The 21845-nt window shown below is 47.8% G+C and overlaps 1 protein-coding gene across 5 annotated transcripts in view; it reads left to right on the plus strand.

Moving 5' to 3' along the window:
• Window positions 1–21845, plus strand: part of TMPRSS6 (transmembrane serine protease 6) — a 377861-nt gene that overhangs the window by 252751 nt on the left and 103265 nt on the right. For all 5 annotated transcript variants that reach the window (XM_063940656.1, XM_063940657.1, XM_063940658.1 and 2 more), the window contains 2 exons: window positions 4364–4476; window positions 16390–16499. In XM_063940656.1, coding sequence (XP_063796726.1) covers window positions 4364–4476; window positions 16390–16499 — 223 coding nt within the window. The remainder of the gene's footprint in view (window positions 1–4363; window positions 4477–16389; window positions 16500–21845) is intronic.

Consider the following 21845-nt stretch of genomic DNA (forward strand, 5'->3'; position numbering starts at 1 on the left):
ATATATATATATATATATATATACACTGCTCAAAAAAATAAAGGGAACACTAAAATAACACATCCTAGATCTGAATGAATGAAATATTCTTATTAAATACTTTGTTCTTTACATAGTTGAATGTGCTGACAACAAAATCACACAAAAATTATCAATGGAAATCAAATTTATTAACCCATGGAGGTCTGGATTTGGAGTCACACCCACAATTAAAGTGGAAAAATACACTACATGCTGATCCAACTTTGGTGTAATGTCCTTAAAACAAGTCAAAATGAGGCTCAGTAGTGTGTGTGGCCTCCACGTGCCTGTATGACCTCCCTACAATGCCTGGGCATGCTCCTGATGAGGTGGCGGATGGTCTCCTGAGGGATCTCCTCCCAGACCTGGACTAAAGCATCCACCAACTCCTGGACAGTCTGTGGTGCAACGTGGCGTTGGTGGATGGAGCGAGACATGATGTCCAAGATGTGCTCAATTGGATTCAGGTCTGGGGAACGAGCGGGCCAGTCCATAGCATCAATGCCTTCATCTTGCAGGAACTGCTGACACACTCCAGCCACATGAGGTCTAGCATTGTCTTGCATTAGGAGGAACCCAGGGCCAACCGCACCAGCATATGGTCTCACAAGGGGTCTGAGGATCTCATCTCGGTACTTAATGGCAGTCAGGCTACCTCTGGCGAGCACATTGTTGCTGGGTTGTTGCCCTCCTACGGCTTCCTCCACGTCTCCTGATGTACTGGCCTGTCTCCTGGTAGCGCCTCCATGCTCTGGACACTACGCTGACAGACACAGCAAACCTTCTTGCCACAGCTCGCATTGATGTGCCATCCTGGATGAGCTGCACTACCTGAGCCACTTGTGTGGGTTGTAGACTCCGTCTCATGCTACCACTAGAGTGAAAGCACCGCCAGCTTTCAAAAGTGACCAAAACATCAGCCAGAAAGCATAGGAGCTGAGAAGTGGTCTGTGGTCACCACCTGCAGAACAACTCCTTTATTGGCGGTGTCTTGCTAATTGCCTGTCATTTCCACCTGTTGTCTATTCCTTTTGCACAACAGCATATAAAATTGATTGTCAATCAGTGTTGCTTCCTAAGTGGACAGTTTGATTTCACAGAAGTGTGATTGACTTGGTGTTAAATTGTGTTGTTTAAGTGTTCCCTTTATTTTTTTGATCAGTGTATATAGAAATATATACTGTATATATATATATATATAGACTCACACGACTTGCAGAAATATATAGATAGCGCATTCAGTTGGTCTACAGGGATCGGAGTCCACAGTGGCAGGTAGGACCGGCAACAGAAATCTGGGGGTGCTGTACAGTGATATCTCTGCCCCCCCATCCCTTCACTGACCCCCGCACCAATACACCCCCCCCCCTTCCCCCACATGTGCAAATAAGATAATCAGCACTAGGGTGTGATGGTGCCAGGAGCCTGATCACCCAGCAGAACATTAACAGGTCCCCCAAAACCTTTCTCCCTTGACCCTACCATATATCACTAATACAGCCTGTGTAAAGGGACCCATCACAGCAAGATATAAATATATATATATAAAATGTTATATATATATATATATATATATTGAATACCCCTGCGTTGCTACGGGATAAATTAGAATTATAGTTGTTTGTTAATTTACGTTGGTTGGAGATCTAGTATATAGGCATATCTTGCTTCCCTGACGCACTTTGTGTAGTGGCCGGACCCCTTTTTGGTCCCCTAAGGGACCCTGCTCTTCCCACTATACAACACTCACAGTCTGTGGCTTCCTGTTGCCTCCATCATGTCAGTGCCCCTATGATATTGTCGATTTATATACAGTTTCTTATATAGTGCAGCACATTATCTCCTGATATACTCTGTGCTGCTGGGGGTCTTTCATTATCTAACTCTCAGTGTGTGGGTTCGTGCTGCCTCCATTCCCCTCCTCACATCATGTCACTGGCCCTGTCACATGCAGCCCTGTCATCACTGAGATATCATGCATGTCCTGATATAGTGTGTGCTGCTGGCCCACCCCTAGGGGTGCTAGTGGGGTGTTACCCCCACAGTGTTTGTTCCCAGAGTGTAAGTCATATGTGTAGCAAGTTTGGTGTAAATTGCTCCAGGCCTTCCAGAGTTATGCTGTCTGCTGAAAAACCCTGTGCTGCTGCCTCACCCCTAGGGGTGCTAGGGGTGTCTTACCCCCACAGTGTTTGTTCCCAGCTTGCAAGTCATATGTGTACCAAGTTTGTTGTAAATTGGTCCAGGCATTCTGGAGTTATGCTGTCTCCTGAAATACTCTGTGCTGCTGCCCCACCCCTCGGGGTGTCTGACCCCCACAGAGTTTGTTCCCAGATTGTAAGTTAGATGTGTACCTAGTTTGGTGTAAATTGCTCCAGGCATTCCACATACCTCCCAACTTTGTCCCCTAGGAAAGAGGCGTGACCTGTGAAAAGGAGGCTTGGCTTCGTGGATGGCCCGCGGTCGTGAGCCACGCCCCCATTTTCGACACTGAGGGGGCATGGCCAGTGCGCTGTGAGCTGCTGTCATGCCTACCTCTCCTCCAATCTCCACTGAATAGACGCTGTGTGCATGGGCACAGCATCTATTCACCGCAGAGCAGCGACTGCAGGAGCCTCCCAACTGCCCCCCCTGCGGGATACTGCGCCCGCAGGTGGGACAGTCCCCAAAAAACGGGACAGTTGGGAGGTATGCTTCCACAGTTATGCTGTCTGCTGACATACTCTGTGCTGTTGTCCCACCCCTAGGGGTGCCTCCCCCCCACCCCACTGTGTTTGTTCCCAATTTTTGAGCACATTGCTCCAGCAATTCCGGAGTTATGCTGTCTCCTGATATACTCTTCTTATTTTTTGCTCTCTCTCTATAAATTAATTAAAAATTAACAGTAATTCATTTTGATTGCAATTTTTTTAAGTTGCCTCGGCCGTGTTTTAATACGCTCGTATTGTAATGTTGATTTGTATAGACAGAAGGACAAGTTTTCGCTTTTATTATATATATATATATATATATATATATATATATATATACACTCACTTTGGTAAAAATGCAGGTACACTGTGCAGGGTAAGGCTGCTGCGCTGCCAGTCAGCGTTGTGGTCACTCACTCTGCCTCATCATAGTTGGGACTGTGTCTGACAGCCAGGGAGGGTGTCTGTAGTTAGAGGTAGGAGTCAGACAGTAGTGGGGCTGAGCTGCTGCCGCCTGAAATAGTCTCTGTGCCCGGGGTGGGCGGCGGCTCTTCTTGCAGGATTGCTGTTGCTCCTCTTCTTAGGTGTTCTAAGCCGTGGTGGCAGTGACATACCGATGCAGCGTCATGTGTAATGACAGCGCAACGTCATGCTATAAGCAACAGGACTGGACCAATTGCAGGGGGTTAACCGGGAGTGGCATATGCGGCTTGTTAATTTATTTTTCTTTTGCCAATCGTTATTAGGTGCCGCGGACCCGTTTATGTGTCCCTGAACCTTCAGGGCCCTCTGAACCTCGGGGCCCGGTACATGGGTACCCTTTGTACCCCCTGTCGCCGAGCCTGGTGGCATGGCTCCAGCTATGGCGGGTCCCATCTCAGAGTCCAGCAGCAGCGGCGGGTGCACCAGGCAGCTTCCATCCTGTCCCCTATTACTGATGTAAGCAGCTGTTCCTGGGTTCACTGCAGGGTTCCTGGGCTCCAAGCAGGGCCTCTGGGCCCTACTTGGAACCCAGAGGCAGGTGTCTCCATTGCCTCTGGGAGTTACAGCCCTGGTAATCTGCACAAATCTATTTTCCAATAATGCCCAATGTCAATATGCTTTGGAGGGAGGGTTAATAGCAAATGCTTTAATGGTGATACCAGACACCAATTGGAGGAACCTGCTATCCACAATATTGTGTTGAATCTCAGGATGCCAGAGCACAAAGGTAAATCAGCTGGCAATGTACTGTAGCTGCTGTGGAATCCCCAGACCAGCCTGCAGCATGGCGCCTTGCTCGACCTCCCCCTCCACGCACAACAATAGGCAACAGGTCCTCACCCTCTGTAGCACTTGTCATGGGGTCTTGCGCTGCGGTGCAGGGAAGGGAGTGAGCGGCTGCTATCAGCGGCTTGCTGATATCGGGCAAGGTTATCGCAGGTTTCTTTTCACACCCCAGGTGTTGGACGCTTGTACACCAGACCACTAACTTGGATGGTTTCTAGTAGTATATATCTTTATCAGGGAGTGGAACAGGAAAATAATTAATAGTGTAACCTTGCGAAGATTATGGCTTCTTCATAATGCTAACCTAATTAACTTATTGTACAAAGTGTCTGCTGGGTTTCCTTTACCTGTGAAATGAGAACTCATGCCATCATTTCTATTACCAGCCTGTGAGGAGAGCATTGTGCTGATGGAAGGACTCCAAGAGCAGGGTCATCTGAGGACACCTTACTACCCCAGTTACTACCCACCATATTCACATTGCACTTGGAACATCACAGTGAGTACAAGAACTAATAAGACAGATAAACAAAGCTATTATTTTTTGAATACTAGCTGAATACTCGTGCTTCGCTACAGAATGTAAAGAATAATACCAATCTGTGTCAGGCCGCACCTCTGGGCTTCCCCGGATTGATGCTGTGAAAATGCTGGTGCTGAGGAGAATAATCTGCCTCCTTCTCTGCCCCATCCCGCCTCTGATACTTCCCTGCTTAGTGCTATAAATGCTGGGACAACAGGCCAAGCTCTGCCCGCTGTATGTTAAATATGTTAGGTTTGCAGGCTGACTCTATGTCAAAGGGCCCTAGGTCTCCTTGCTTAGCTTCGAAATTAAAGTATGCCTCTGCCCCCACCCATGTATGCCTCTGCCCCTACCCATGTGTGCCTCTGCCCCTACCCATGTGTGCATCTGCCCTTACCCGTAGGTGCCTCTTCTACCCGTAAGCCTATGCCCCTACCCATGTGTGCCTCTGCCCTTACCAATGTGTGCCTCTCCCCTACCCATGTGTTCCTCTATCCTTACCTGTGGGTGCCTCTGCCCCTACCCATGTGTGCCTCTGCCCCTACGCGTGGGTGCCTCTGTCCTTACACATGGGTGCCTCTGCCTCTACCTATGTGTGCCTCTGTGTAATTTGCTCCAGGCATTCCAGAGTTATGCTGAAAACTATGGATTTTTACATGTCACCCCCTTTCCACCCTAACCCCCAGGGGTGCTATGGGTGTCTTACCCCCACAGTATTTTTTTCCAAGTTGTAAGTCATATGTGTACCAAGTTTGGTGTAAGTTGCTCCAGGCATTCCAGAGTTATGGCCGAAAACTATGGATTTTTACATGTCACCCCCTTCCCATCCCCACCCCTAGGGGTGCTAGTGGTGTCTTAGCTTCACAGTATTTCTTGCCAGCTTGTAAGTCATATGTGTACCAAGTTTGGTGTAAATTGCTCCAGGCATTTCAGAGTTATACTGGAACATACATACACACACACATGCACACGTCCATTTTTATATATACAGTATACCTGTAGATAGATAATGTTTAAGCATACTATTTCTGCTGCGCGATATGTATTTCTGTATGTGGCAGAAGTAGTTCACACTTAAAGATCATCACTCTTTTACATGATACAGGCTTCTCTTTAGAAATTATCATGTTACAGCTTGCTGCCACAATTCTCTACATTTTTGCAAAAAACCTCCCACCCACTGTGACTCCATTTATCTTTTAGTTACAGGTATTAATAGATAACTATAAATGTATGCATAAATGAAAAGATAGTTCTGTTTATTAATGCTTGACAGTGTCCATTGTATAGCAGAGATGTATGGAACCTGAAATTGTTAACTCGGCTCTTTATTGGCCAGGATGTAAAATCCCCTGATATCAGTTTAATGACTTGGCCACAGACTGCCAGTGGAAGCAGTCACTGTAATTAGATTCTTGACTTTAGAAATGACTTGATGGGATGAAGGCCTAGCCCTTTATGACCCATTGTCCATTGAAATGGACATTATTAAAACTATATTGCGTAGACTGTAGAGATGTGCACCGGAAATTTTTCGGGTTTTTTGTTTTGGTTTTGGATTCGGTTCCGCGGCCGTGTTTTGGATTCGGACGCGTTTTGGCAAAAACCTCCCTGAAAATTTTTTGTCGGATTCGGGTGTTTTTTCTCAAAACCCCCTCAAAAACAGCTTAAATCATAGAATTGTGGGGTCATTTTGATCCTATAGTATTATTAACCTCAATAACCATAATTTCCACTCATTTCCAGTCTATTCTGAACACCTCACACCTCACAATACTATTTTTAGTCCTAAAATTTGCACTGAGGTCGCTGGATAACTAAGCTAAGCGACCCAAGAGGGCGGCACAAACACCTGGCCCATCTAGGAGTGGCACTGCAGTGTCAGACAGGATGGCACTTCAAAAAATAGTCCCCAAACTGCACATGATGCAAAGAAAAGAGAAAAAGAGGTGCACTGTGGTCGATGGACGGCTAAGCTAAGCGACACAAACACCTCAATATCACAGGAATTATTTGTTCTAATCAATTGTATTATTGGTACAAATCACTGGAAGAAAATGACAAAATCACAGGAATTATTCGTTCTAATCAATGGTATTATTGGTCCAAATCACTGGAAGAAAATTACAAAATCACTGGAATCATTTGGCAAGATCACTGTAATTAATAATTAATTATAAATCACTGATATTAATTGGTAAAATCTCGCTATCGCCTGCCTAGTGAAGTGGAATCTAGATGGGATTTTGTACCGGTCTCACAATAACTTCATCAATTGTCTAAATCCCACTGCACTAATGGCGGAAAACGGGCGCACGTCTGACAGCGCACTGATTATACTGAGAACTGATTATACTGATCAATCACTGATTATACTGAGCACTGATTTTACTGAGCACTGATGATACTACGGAGAACTGACACTGAGCAGCGAGAACAGCACTGTACTATTGTACTGTAGTATACTGGTCACCACAATGCTGCACTTTACTACTATATACTGCTCACAACAATGCAGCACAGATATGGATAGTATACTTGACACAGAGCTGCAAGATACAGCAATGGACTAATGTACTATACTACTGTATATGTATACTGGTGGTCACCACAATGCTGCGCTGTCTTACTATATACTGCTCACAACAACAATGCAGCACAGATATGGATAGTATACTTGACACAGAGCTGCAAGATACAGCAATGGACTACTGTACTGTACAACTATATACTGTTGGTCACCAAAATGCTGCACTGTCCTACTATATACTGCTCACAACAACAATGCAGCACAGATATGGATAGTATACTTGACACAGAGCTGCAAGATACAGCAATGGCCTACTGTACTGTACAACTATATACTGTTGGTCACCAAAATGCTGCACTGTACTACTTTATATACTGCTCACAAAAATGCAGCACAGATATGGAATGGATACTTGCAGTGACACAGAGCTGCAAGATACAGCAATTGCCTACTGTACAACTATAAACTGTTGGTCACCAAAATGCTGCACTGTACTACTATATATACTGCTCACAAAAATGCAGCACAGGAATGGATACTTGCAGTGACACAGAGCTGCAAGATACAGCAATGGCCTACTGTACTGTACAACTATACTGTTGGTCACCAAAATGCAGCACACTGAGCACAGATATTTGCAGCACAACGAGCACAGATATGGAGCTTTTCAGGCAGAGAACGTAGATATTTGCAGCACAAAATCATTATGCAAACAGTAATTGGAGTTGCTAGAGTATCAAAATATTGGATTAGAATGAATCGCAATGTTTTGATGTACAAGCTACAACGCTGGCAAATCGTTGTCCATTAAGATAAACATTGGGTCTAAATGACCAAACTATGGGGGTCATTCAGATCTGATCGCAGATGTGCTAAATTTAGCACATCTATGATCTGTTACTCAGACATGTGGGGGGACGCCCAGCACGGGGCTAGTCCGCCCCACATGTCTGGTCCTATCACCCGCATGGGTGCAAAATCATTGCACGGTGGCAATGCTTTTGCACCCGCCAAGTAGCTCCCTACCTGCCACGTCCCGGGTCGCAGCGGCCCACCCATGCAACAGTACAGATGCATGCATTGTCCAGACCGTGCCCCACCAACGGCATTCTAACGCTATCAGCACGCCCCGCGGCCGCCTCTGCCTGTCAATCAGGCAGAGGGGATCGCAGCCCTGAGATGCTTCACTGGGATGTGCATGCGCAGTGCATCCACTGCGCGTGCGCACTTCCTAAAGTGCTTCAGACTGCAATTGCTGCCACCAGTCTGAATGACCCCCTATATTTTTTTGAAGGTTACATAGGGCCTCATTCATTTGCTTTACCACTGCCATCACTGGGATACACCAGAAACATGCAATGGGTCATAAAGGGTTTAAGGGTCTCTTGCTGGTTGTCCAAGAAGCTGTTACTGGCTCCTGCCAGTACGTGTAACTTGAGGAGTAGAGGAGATTCGGGTTTCTGTAAAAGAATTTGAAAAACACAATTTTTGGGGAAAGTTATTAAACCTTCTAAGGAGGACAAGTTAATATGTTGCCCTTAGCAACCACATTCTAGCTATCCTTTATCTATTACTTTTATAAAATGATTGATAGAATCCAGGGGCATCAGAAAGTTTTTTGGGCGGGGGGGAAGGGTCAGGATAAAATCTTAGATTGGTGCCCCTAGCTTTCAGGCCACCTTAGACAGGTTGTTTGTGGTCTTTGGATTGTGAGGAGTCCTCAAGGATTCCTGGGGGAAAAGCCACTGAGGAGGAGGGGGTGGGGTTACTAGAGAGGAGGAGGTGGCCCCATGGAGGAGGCCAGGAGTCTGACAACTGGAGACAGAGGGAGGTGGTAAGATGGGCACAGCCGGCCCTAACCAATATGATGCCCTAGGCAAGATTTTGACTAGTGCCCCCTAGCACCACCGCTAGTTCTTCCTCTGACCCTGCACCCCTTTCCCAGCACCATCACCCCAACACAAAGCAGTCCTTTTTTTTATGTTTCCTACCCCCTGTAATTTAAATAAGAACAGTGTGCACATTCGGCGCACAGCCCAAAAAGTTATGTGTTTTTGCTGGCAAGGGGCATGGCCACACAAAAGTACCCCCAATTAAAATTATGCCTTACAGTAGTGCAACTTTATTCACAATTTATCATGCGATAGTGTCCCTTATTCACATTACATCACACAGTAGTACCACTTTTCCTTATATACGTTACTCCTCACAGTAGTGCCCCTCATTTACATAACATCATACTGAATTGCTCCTTATTCATATTACACCACACCATACTGCTCTTTATTCTCATTACACCACACCATATTGCTCCTTATTCACATAACACCTCTGTTAGGTTCCTGGTGCTCAGAACAAAGGAGATGTTGCGTAGTGAGTCCAGAGCACCAGAACGTGACGCTGAAATAAGGTGTGGTTTGGAAATAGCCCCTAGCAGCCTACCTCCATTGTTTCATCCGTGTGGTCAGTTCACGCCTGCGTGACTATGGTTTCTTGGGCCCACGGCAGCCGCGTTTGAAGGGCGGATTAGGTCTGCCCAACTCCGATGCCCCCAGGTCTTAGAGTGAGACAAGGCGTGAACCGAGACAGGATAATAACAAGGGGACCTCTAACTAAAGCAAACAGAAGGCTAGGGGCTACTAACAACCCTAAAACTAAGTATATGTGCGGCACGCCGCCAAAGGAAAAGAACAACAAAGGAAATGCTGTCCACACGCCGACACAATACTGTTGTGTACCGCCGGTGACAGCATATGCAGAACCCTCTGCAAAACACCAGTAACAAATAAAAGCAAAGAATACAGCGGCCTAGGCCGACAGACGCGGCAAAGCCGCTACTCACGGAACCGGTACAAATACTGGCAAACGGACAGGAACCCCCAATGTAGCCGACACAGGCTCTCAGAACCGGAGGACAGGCAGAATCCCGAACGACAGACCGGTGGACACCAAGAAGCCAGATACTCGATCAGGCACAGACTAAGCCACAGGACTTCTGGACACGAACGCTTCACGGCAGGACACGGGATCAGACACTGGATCAGACACTGGATCAGACACTGGAACCGACACTGGAACCGACACTGGAACCGACACTGGAAACAGCTAGACAGACACTGCTAGACAGGAGCTCAGGAACTGGCAGGAACTAGCTCAGAACTCACAAACTATCACCAGCGTCTGTGTATTGCACTGAGCCAGAATATAACAGAGAGTCCTAATTAATTATGTCGTGCAGCTGCCCAGCTGTACAACTGAGAGGTGCAATTAACAGACAGGTGAGGCTGAACACATGGGAACAAGCTGCAATTACACAGACTCACCACCGGCAGCAAACAAGAGTCTTCTTAAACCAGAGCAACGGGAAATCCTGGCCTGCAAGACAACTATAAACATAAAATAGGAATGAACCACTACCTGTGGTTAATAACAGTACCCTTTCCTTAAGGGTGGGCTCCGAACACCTCATGACACCCACGGGGAACAGAAACAGAAGTATAACATAAAATACATAACCGAAATGCAAATCAGGAATGAGCCACAGCCGTGGCTCATAACAGTACCCTCCCCCCCCTTGAGGAGGGGTCAACGGACCCCAAAATTCAGACTTTCAAAAACAAGGGATACAAAAAAAAAACCTGACACACTGGTCTAACAGGCAAGAAAACAGAAACAAGATGTGGCAACAGCTTGTAACAGTGCCCCCCCCCCTTGACGGTGGCCACTGGACACAAGACAAGGAGAAAAAAATCTTTTTTTTTTTATATAACAAGGCAAGAGTCAATAATTATTTCTTTTTATTCTTCTTCTTATTTTTACAAAGTTCTTGAGGTCTGACCAAGGTAATTCCCCAAACATTGTCTGAACTGATGGTACCTCCCAGCAAGGCTGGGTTCAAATCAGAGATTGGTTTCTTAACCTTGGGAGCTGAACTTTCAGGCAAAGTACAACTATTAGAAGAAGACAGAAAAGCACATCCTGCAGTCAAAACAACGGCCTGAGACTCTTGTGCTGAGTTTACAGTATACGGTGAACTCTCAGCAGATAGACCTAGAGGAACCTGAACCAATTTTTTTGGAACCATATCTCTTAATAACTGCATCACTGAATGCTGGGGGATCCTGAAGAATGGGATCTTCAGCCTTCATTAAATTGGATGCCCACTCAAAAGGCTCCCCTCTAAAGGAATATATCAGATAGAGCACAAGGTTCTCTGAAATGATGCCCAGAAATGGTCTAGACGACATAATGATGTAATAGTGTTTGTAAAGTGCCAGAAATTGGACTAAGTCCCCATCAAAGATTATAGATGTTGAGATATCAACAGAGTCAGGATCTGCTTCCTTCCCATCTGACTGACTAGAGTGCTTTGCTAGAACCTGGTCACTACTGACCTTACTCGAGGCTGAGACTTTCTGAACCCCACCTGGGGCAGTGACTTTCTGAACCCCACCTGGGGCAGTGACTTTCTGAACCCCACCTGGGGCAGTGGCCCTCGGAACCCCACCCGGGGTAGTGACTTTCTGAACCCCACCCGGGGCAGTGACTTTCTAAACCCCACCCGGGGCAGTGGACCTCGGTACCCCACCCGGGGTAGTAACTTTCGGGAACCCCGCTGGGGCAGTGGCCTTCGGGAACCCCGCTGGGGCAGTGGCCTTCGGGAACCCCGCTGGGACCGGGCCGTCAGCCTCCCTCTCTGGGACCGGGCCGTCAGCCTCCCTCTCTGGGACCGGGCCGTCAGCCTCCCTCTCTGGGACCGGGCCGTCAGCCTCCCTCTCTGAGTCGATAATTATCGAAACTTCTCCCGGGACTATAACTTCCGGGACTTTTGCTGAAGCTATAACCTTCAGAACCTCCACTAACGCTATGCCTCTTGAGTCCTTTCCTGGGGAAGCGACTTCTAGACCCTTCTCTGGGGCTGTGTCTCTCGAGACCCCACTTGGGGATATTACTTCAAAGATCCCTTCTGGGGTTTTGCTTCTCGAGTTCCTTTCTAGAACTATGGTTTTAGACACCTTCTCTGGAGTTGCGCTTTTCAAGTCCCTACCTGGGGTAACAGCTTCTGAGACCCCTTCTGGTATTGACACCTGAGCTATAATATTCGATGTTCCTCTATGACCCAGAGCATCGGGTACCGCTCCAGGACTCTGGGTATCGGGTACCGCTCCAGGACTCTGTTCATCGGGTACCGCTCCAGGACTCTGGGCATCGGGTACCGCTCCAGGACTCTGGGCATCGGGTACCGCTCCAGGACCCTGGGCATCGGGTACCGCTCCAGGACCCTGGGCATCGGGCACCGCTCCTGGGCATCGGGCACCACTCCAGGACCCTGGGCATCGGGCACCACTCCAGGACCCTGGGCATCGGGCACCACTCCAGGACCCTGGGCATCGGGCACCACTCCAGGGGTTTGCAACTCTGCTTCCACAGGAAAATCAAGAGAGGAGAGAAACATTCTCCTTTGGTTCCTGAATCTATAATGGGGCTCCCTAGCCCAAGGACCCCAATTATAGGACAGAGTGCTTTTTAGTGTGGGTTGTGTGACAAGTACCTCTGCCACAGTACAGACAGGAGTAGGTCTTGTATCCTGACTCAAATTGGCCAGAGGGCAGGACTTATCACCACACTTTGGCTTGCGCAACTCACAGGTCTGCAGATAGTGGCCTAAACCCCCACAATATAGGCATAAATCTAAGTTTCTGCGACGCAGACGCTCCTCTTCTGAGAGCCTGGGCCGCAGAAAACTTTTAAACTTTTTCTCTCCAACTGAACCTGAGGCTTCTCTTGTCACCATATTGTGAGCAAGAGTCTCTTTAGAGGTAGATGAACTCTCAGTGACTTCTGGCAAGATAAGCAAAATTTTAGTCAGAAGGTTTTGCAGTTGCTTTAAGGATTGCTGCAAAACTTCCAGTCGCTCAGGTTTCAAAGCACTGAAAGCAGAGTTCAGGGCTAAGAGAGACGCCTGCAGGGCTTGCATAGTTGGCATAGGAGGATTTTAAACTAGACAAGACAAGACTAGACTAGACAAGACAAGACAGGACTGGACTTTTTTTTTTTTTTTTTAAACTAGACAAGACAAGACTGGATTCTGCACACCGGACTGGATTCTGCACACTGAATTCTAGACTGGACTGAATTCTAAACACCGAACTGGATTCTAGACAAGACACTGGACCAAAAAAGAAAAAACTACTATTTAGCTTTGTTTCTTTTTTTGTTGTATGGCTGGTGATAATGTTAGGTTCCTGGTGCTCAGAACAAGGGAGATGTTGCGTAGTGAGTCCAGAGCACCAGAACGTGACGCTGAAATAAGGTGTGATTTGGAAATAGCCCCTAGCAGCCTACCTCCATTGTTTCATCCATGTGGTCAGTTCACGCCTGCGTGACTATGGTTTCTTGGGCCCACGGCAGCCGCGTTTGAAGGGCGGATTAGGTCTGCCCAACTCCGATGCCCCCAGGTCTTAAAGTGAGACAAGGCGTGAACCGAGACAGGATAATAACGAGGGGACCTCTAACTAAAGCAAACAGAAGGCTAGGGGCTACTAACAACCCTAAAACTAAGTATGTGTGCGGCACGCCACCAAAGGAAAAGAACAACAAAGGAAATGCTGTCCACACGCCGACACAATACTGTTGTGTACCGCCGGTGACAGCATATGCAGAACCCTCTGCAAAACACCAGTAACAAATAAAACCAAAGAATACAGCGGCCTAGGCCGACAGACGCGGCAAAGCCGCTACTCACGGAACCGGTACAAATACTGGCAAACGGACAGGAACCCCCAATGTAGCTGACACAGGCTCTCAGAACTGGAGGAGAGGCAGAATCCCGAACGACAGACCGGTGGACATCAAGAAGCCAGATACTCGATCAGGCACAGACTAAGCCACAGGACTTCTGGACACGAACGCTTCACGGCAGGACACGGGATCAGATACTGGATCAGACACTGGAACCGACACTGGAACCGACACTGGAACCGACACTGGAAACAGCTAGACAGATACTGCTAGACAGGAGCTCAGGAACTGGCAGGAACTAGCTCAGAACTCAAGAACTATCACCAGCGTCTGTGTATTGCACTGAGCCAGAATATAACAGAGAGTCCTAATTAATTATGTCGTGCAGCTGCACAACTGAGAGGTGCAATTAACAGACAGGTGAGGCTGAACACATGGGAACAAGCTGCAATTACACAGACTCACCACCGGCAGCAAACAAGAGTCTTCTTAAACCAGAGCAACGGGAAATCCTGGCCTGCAAGACAACTATAAACATAAAATAGGAATGAACCACTACCTGTGGTTCATAACAGTGCCCTCTCCTTAAGGGTGGGCTCCGAACACCTCATGACACCCACGGGGAACAGAAACAGAAGTATAACATAAAATACATAACCAAAATGCAAAACAGGAATGAGCCACAGCCGTGGCTCATAACAACCTCACCATATTGCTCTTTATTCACATTAGACCACACAGTAGTGCCCTTTCTATACGTTACGCCACACAGTAGAGCAGCTTATACACATAATGCCACACATTGGTAATGCATTTATACACATAATACCACACAGTAATGCCCCTTACACATATGACACACATTATTAATTATAAACATAATGCACCTTACACATTATGCCAACCCTTATTAATGCCCTTATACACATAATTTCCCTTACACATATGCCGCACATTGTTAATGCCCTTATACACATAATGACACACATAATGTCCCTTACACATATGCCACACATTATTAGTGCCCTTATACAAATAATGACACACATAGTGCCCCTTACACATATGTTACACATTATTAATGCCCTTATACACATAATGACACATATAGTTCCTGGCGTGAGTCAACTGGCAGCTCTGCTAATGTCGGGTGCCTATTTTTTATAAAAATGCATCTTATTTGCATTGCTATGTGGCTTGGATGCACAAGCAGCTTCTGCTGATTAAAATGATATGTGGCATGCCTATATTCTGTGTGCGACTGTGGCTGTATCTGCATACGAAATGCTACACACAGAATATAGGCATGCCGCATATCATTTTAATCAGCTGAAGCTGCTTGTGCCCCTAGGCTTACCAGATGCCCTAGGTAATTGCCTAGTTTGCCTATGCCTAGGGCCGGCTCCGAAGATGGGAGGAGGAGGTGTCCAGCAGTGGTACTGTGGCACAGTGAGAGCACCATGGGAGAGGTGAGTCTGGCCACCAGGACCATCGAGAAGCAGGAGGGGCTGTGCATCACAGGAATAGGCTCCCGCTGCATGGCCCCAGCACCGCTGCGGATGAGGAGCTGTAAAGTGCGGCAGCGATATTTCACCTGCTCACCCACCACTCCTCTACTCCTTCAGTATAGGCGCCTCTCTCATGTTTGGGGGAGCGAGCTGCCCCCCTCTTGACCCCCCCCAATTCCGATGCCCCTGATATAATCTAATTAGTTGCAATCAGCAACACTTCTACTTGTCCTCTTTAAATCTGATAAATCTTCTCATTAGTCTGTAACACATTTAAATATTCACTGTCACTCTACATTAAACATTCTGCTGTAAACATTAAGAATGCATAAAAATAATTTTGTTATATAACTTTAAACAGTGTTTGTCTGTTTAAAGGGGATGCAGTTAATTTGCCGGCTGTTGGTACCCCAGCGTTCAGGATACCGACGCTGGAATCCCGACAGTCAACAATGCCAACAGCCGGAAAACCCGGGGCACAGGGTCTATTCCGACTTGTGGGTGTTCGCGACACCTGTGGCGAGCGCAGCGAGCCTGCAAGGGTACTCATTGTGCTCGCCCCGCTGCGGGCATTCTGGCGGCTGGGATGCCGCTGTTGGTATACTGGTAAATCATACTGATCCCGTTTAAAGATCTCACTATACTCCTCGCTTAATACTATAACTTGTATAGTGGACATTGGCCAATCTCAAAAAGAATGGGGAGAATTCATTGACAAGCCTATTCAAAATTATAATATTGATGTACGGGTTCAGTGATTATGAAACTGTCCCACTATAATACTTGATTGTGGGAAGTGACTTCTGAAATCTGGGTGAAAAAAAGAAGAGAAAGTTCTGTAAATGTGTCCACTCCCTTTTGTACTTGGTTGCAATAACAGGCATATAAATGTACCTAAACCATTAGCAAGCAGTAACATAGGCAACCATAGTGACTTCCATTGCTCACACAGATGCCACTAGCCACCAATCTAAGATCTTTCCATAAAAAATGGGGCTAATAATGCAAAAAGGCATATTACATCATAAAATATCACTTGCTTTACATTTTTTATTATGTAAATGAGCGTTGCTGTTTTCTGGTGTGACACTGTCTCCATATGCTTGTCAGGTCCCTTCTACTGATTATGGTGTCGCTCTGAGGTTTGAAGGATACATGCTGATGGGACAGTATACATTTTCCCCTTGCATTCAAGGACAGTGGAACATCCACAACCGCAGGTATGGGTTTTTCCTATTCATTCATAATTCTACAAAAAGTTCTTAAGATAGTGCTGGCAGACCCAGGGACAGGTTCCTACTTGCTGCAGTGTCTGCTGGTGGAAGGCTCTGGTTTTCACACCAGCTTCAACATCTTCTGCTCCATGTGGGATGGAACGCTGTACCTACAGTGGGTGATGCCCACTGAAGATGTTACCAGTGCTCCGAACAGATCACCCACACCATAGAGTAGCGCCGTGAGCTGTGTAGTTTAGTACAGTACTCTGACGACTCCTTCACAGTAAACCGCAGCAGGATAAAAGCTGCTGGCAGAGTCGGATTGGCTGAACAAAAAAACAGGACTTCCACAAGGATATCCTGGTCCTGGTTAGGGTGTCCTGTATACTTCAACATAAGTGGAGAATAACAGAAGAATAAGGTTATCCAGTAGCATACATATGTTATAACTGGAGGATCTTCTTCTTGAGGGATCCGCGTCCCCTAAAAGTCTTCTGGCAGTGACCCATGTACACCCAGGTTTGAGACTCATGGAACTCACCAGTGGGTCTTCTCACCTGTAACAGTCGATTTTCCCATAAGGTGAAACGTGTCTACCGGTACTGGGATGCCGCCAGGTCTTACTCCGCTGGCGGTAGTACGAGCTCAACCCTGAGTGACCTGGATCAATGCCGGCGGATAGGAGTACTGGGAATACACTACAGAGCAGAGCAGAGGAGGACAGGGCTAAGAGAAGGCAAACAAAAGAGACAAGGCTGGAATTGAGGTACGAAAGGAAAGGGAGTGACCAAACTGCCAGGAGAAAGAGACAGGGGAGATAACAGAAATAACTCCTAACTGGGGAGCTGCCTCCGGACTGGGAGGAGCAATAACTTCCGAAAAACACTTTTGAACAAGAGTATAACAGAAATATATAAACAAAAGCTTTAGAGCAAAGATACTAGGTACAGCTCAGCAGACTAAGGGCAATGACTATAGAACAATGGTGGCCATTCCGCCCCAATCGCTCGCTGCAGTTGATCGGGTCGGAACTGCGCATGCGCTGGTGTAGTTCCGACCCGAAGGCCGTCGTTGCCTAGCGATCACCTCTGAGGCAGAGGCAGTCGCTGGGTGGAAGGTAACGCCGCCGTTTAGGGGACGCGGTCCAGCCAACGCAGGTGTGGCTGGACCGTTGGGGGGGGGGCGGTCCATGGCGACTGCTTGACGTCACACACACACCCGCTGCGACCCGGGGCAGCGAAGAGGTTCTCCCGGCCAGCCGCAGGAGCTGCGCTGGCCGGGAGTGACTCCTGAGATGCAAAAGCATCGCCACTGTGCGTTGCTTTTGCATTTCTGCGGGGGGGTTATGGGGGCGGCACTGACATGCGGGGCGGACTAGCCCTGGGCATGTCTGGGTGCCAGATCTGAGCTGTGCTAAATTTAGCACAGCTACGATCAACTCGGAATGACCCCCGATGGCTGGATACAGGAACACAGTCTGGGAATGGGTACTGATGAACTGCTGGAGAAATCCACTTACTGAGACTCCACGTGACAAAGGCTCCCGCTGCAACCAGAGGCTATGACCAGCACTGAGTGAGAGGCAGACCAGAAATATAAAGGCATCACGAGACAATCAGAATACTTAATTAAATCACCTGCAGCTGCCTCCCTGCATGTCCCTGCCGTCCTCTGAATGCCTGGCCTCAGTGTAACCAGGAACCAGGCAACTCACAAGGACGCAGGATGGAAGCTCACCCCGCGCGCCCAAGTGTCCTGGTAACTAAGAAGCCAAGGGGATGGAAGAATGTAGGAGTCCCGGTCACCTGGCAATGACCGGACGCCGCCGGAGACATGGGCCGCGGCTTTTAACAGTGCAGCCTGTGACAACGTAAATCCAAAAGGTTTATTTGTCCACAGTATCACCAGCAAATGGATACCCCTTCTCTTTCCAGCAGCCAAGGTAGAAGGCAAGGTTCAGGAGTCTAAAAAAAAAAAAATGTATTTATTTTTTACATATAAACATATAATTTTTTTTTTTAATTCATAAAGCATTTAAACCATCCTATGAATGGTCTGATATGGTTTGTTCCACTCTATTCCTTAAGGCTCACTACATGCTCCTGGTTTGGGGTAGAGGGCTCCTCTAGATGGAAAAAATTTCTAAGCTAATAAGACATATTAGGAGTCCTCAGGGGTCCTCTTGACACCAAAGTGTTTCGTAATGCCTTCCTTCCTCAGAGTCTACAGAAAAAAAAACCATGTCGGCCATATATACCCTCAAACGGGATGCGTTATGTGATCGGCGGTCGGAAGACCACCGGTCACTATACCGATGCCGGAAACCCCGACAGCCAGCATGCCGACTGACAGGAACTCCATCTAATATATTTTGTATTAAAAAACCTGGACTCAGGGCCGGTGCTAGGGTGTTCGGCGCCCTCCTGCAAACTATAAATTTGCGCCCTCCCATACTTTACAAAGGGACAGCGCTTGCCAATAAAAATATGTGGTCTCACAAGGCAGGGACGTGGCCACACAATAGTACCCCCATGTAAAACACCCCCAGTAGTGGCGCTGCTTACACATAACGCTCCAGTTGTATCACAGCTTACTCATAATGCCCCAGTAGTAGCACCGCTTCCACATAACGACCCCAGTAGTAGCGCCGCTTACACATAACGCCCCCAGTAGTAGCGCAGCTTACATGTAACGCCCCCAGTAGTAGCGCAGCATACATGTAACGCCCCAGTAGTAGCACAGCTTACACATAACGCCCTAGTAGTAGCGCAACCTTACACATAATTCCCCAGTAGTAGCGCCGCTTCCACATAACGACCCCAGTAGTAGCGCCGCTTACACATAACGCCCCCAGTAGTAGCGCAGCTTACATGTAACGCCCCCAGTAGTAGCACAGCTTACACATAACGCCCCAGTAGTAGCGCAACCTTACACATAATGCCCCAGTAGTAGCGCCGCTTCCACATAACGACCCCAGTAGTAGCGCTGCTTACACATAACGCCCCCAGTAGTAGCGCAGCTTACACGTAATGCCCCAGTAGTAGCACAGCTCACAAATAACGCCCTCAGTATTAGCGCAGCTTACAAATAACACCCCCAGTAGTAGCGCAGCTTACATGTAACGCCAGTGCCATAACTAGACATTTTAGCGCTGTGTGCAAGAAACGGCATCAGCGCCCCCCCTTAACGCAAACTGGTGGCAGTGCACGCTGTAGGCGCGTGAAAAATATATAGGGACGTGGTTTCACGGGAAAGGGGTGTGGCCACAAAATAATACCAATTCATATAATGGTGCACAGTAGTCTCCATTATTCAAATTACGCTGCACAGTAGTGCCACTACACCAGGTAGAGCCCCTTTTACACCTTACGGCAGACAGCGTCCCCTTTTTACACATTACGGCAGACAGCGACCTCTTTTTACACATTACGGCAGACAGCGTCACCTTTTTTACACATTACGGCAGACAGAGTCCCCTTTTTACACTTTACGGCAGACAGCGTCCCCTTTTTACACATTACGGCAGACAGCGTCACCTTTTTTACACATTACGGCAGACAGAGTCCCCTTTTTAACACATTACGGCAGACAGAGTCCCCTTTTTACACATTACGGCAGACAGCGTCCCTTTTTTACACTTTACGGCAGACAGCGTCCCATTTTTACACATTACGGCAGACAGCGTCACCTTTTTTACACATTACGGCAGACAGCGTCCCCTTTTTTACACATTACGCAAGAGAGCGAACCCTTTTACATGTTACGGTAGACAGCGTCCACCTTTTACACGTTACGGCAGACAGCGTCCCCTTTTACACATTATGGCAGGCAGAGTCCCCCTTTAACACAGTACAGCAGGCAGATTCCCCCTTACACCCCGCACACATACGTAAATACACACACACACACACACACACTTACTCACTCTCCCTTCACTTAGTCTGGCTCGCAGGATCTGAACTCTGGAGCAGCATGTCCTCTGTGGTACTGCAGTCTTCTGGTCCCGTGTAGCCAAGCCCCTTTTCGTCCGTGTAGCTCCGCCCCCTTCATCCATTCAGTTAGGGCGGGATGTACTCAGCTGCCTTCGCTGCGCTCCCTTTGACATTCTCAATGGGAACAGTTCTCCCCCAGCCGGCGCTGCCATACGCTCCCTGTTGTTTTCTCACCGGGCTTCCCCTCGCTGGTATTACACTTGCTCCGCCTCTTCACCGCCGCGGCCACTCAGGTCTCAGCATTGTTGATGCCCCGCTCCCCCTTTGCTGTTTTCTTGCACATGCCACAGTTCGGGATCTCTGAGTGGCCACGGCGGTGAAGAGGCGGGGCAAGTGTAATACCAGCGAGGGGAGGCCCGGGGAAAAAACAACAGGGAGTGAATGGCAGTGCCGGTTGGGGGAGGAGAACAGTTACAATTGAGAATGTCAAAGGTAGAGGAGGCTTTAATCTGCCGGCGCTGCTGCCTGTCATACAGTGACAGGCACAGCAGCCGGCAGCAGGGTGGCCAGGCGCAGCAGCGGGGATGCAGTGCAGGGAAAGCGCCTCTCCTCCCTGGCGTCTACCTGCACTGCATTCCTTTGGTGAGCAGGTAGAGCCGGGCCTGCGACTACTCCACCAGAATTGGAACAGGTGGAAGACTGTTAACCTGCTTTGCCTTGCAGCTTTTGCTACTTTCTGCTGCTGGTCTCTTAAGCTTGGTTGCTGATTTCATGGATTCTGGAAGTCTGGGGCCCAGTTTTGAAAAGAGAGGTAATATACTCCCAGTGCTGTACTTGGGCACTCCCATGGCCTGCTGCTTGCCAGCACAAGTGACGTCATGACGTCACGGAATAGGAAACCAGCAACAAGAAGTTGGGTGCTGAGTGAGACATAAGGATGCATCCAACGCCTCTCTGGGAACCCTCACTTGGGAGACAGGTGCCACTGAGATAGCAACCACACTACTCCCTTGGTCTTGCACCCTTGGAGGGAGCAGAATCAGTTCTACTACTCTTGTTATGGCCCTATATTCGGGGGGAGGGGTATAAAATCCCAGTGGTTGGAATCCTGATGCTGAAAATGCTGACAGCTTCAGCTGACAATTCAGGCTGGACAATGGATCAAATTCTATTGCCTAGCAGGCAAATCTGGGAAATTGGTATGCAACTTTATTACCTGTGTCCAGGTCCCTCCCTGAGCCTCTGGGCACCCCTAGAATCCACTATAGTTACGTCCATCCGCGGAACTCCGTGTTTTGGTTTTGCAAAATCACCGTCAAGTGTTTTGATTCAGATTTCGGTTTAATTTAAAATCGATTAAAAAAATCGATAATCATTTAAAAGTTTTTATAAATAGCTAAAATCATGTAATTTTGCA

The sequence above is a fragment of the Pseudophryne corroboree genome, chromosome 9, assembly GCF_028390025.1.
Source record: "Pseudophryne corroboree isolate aPseCor3 chromosome 9, aPseCor3.hap2, whole genome shotgun sequence".
Lineage (NCBI taxonomy): Eukaryota > Metazoa > Chordata > Amphibia > Anura > Myobatrachidae > Pseudophryne > Pseudophryne corroboree.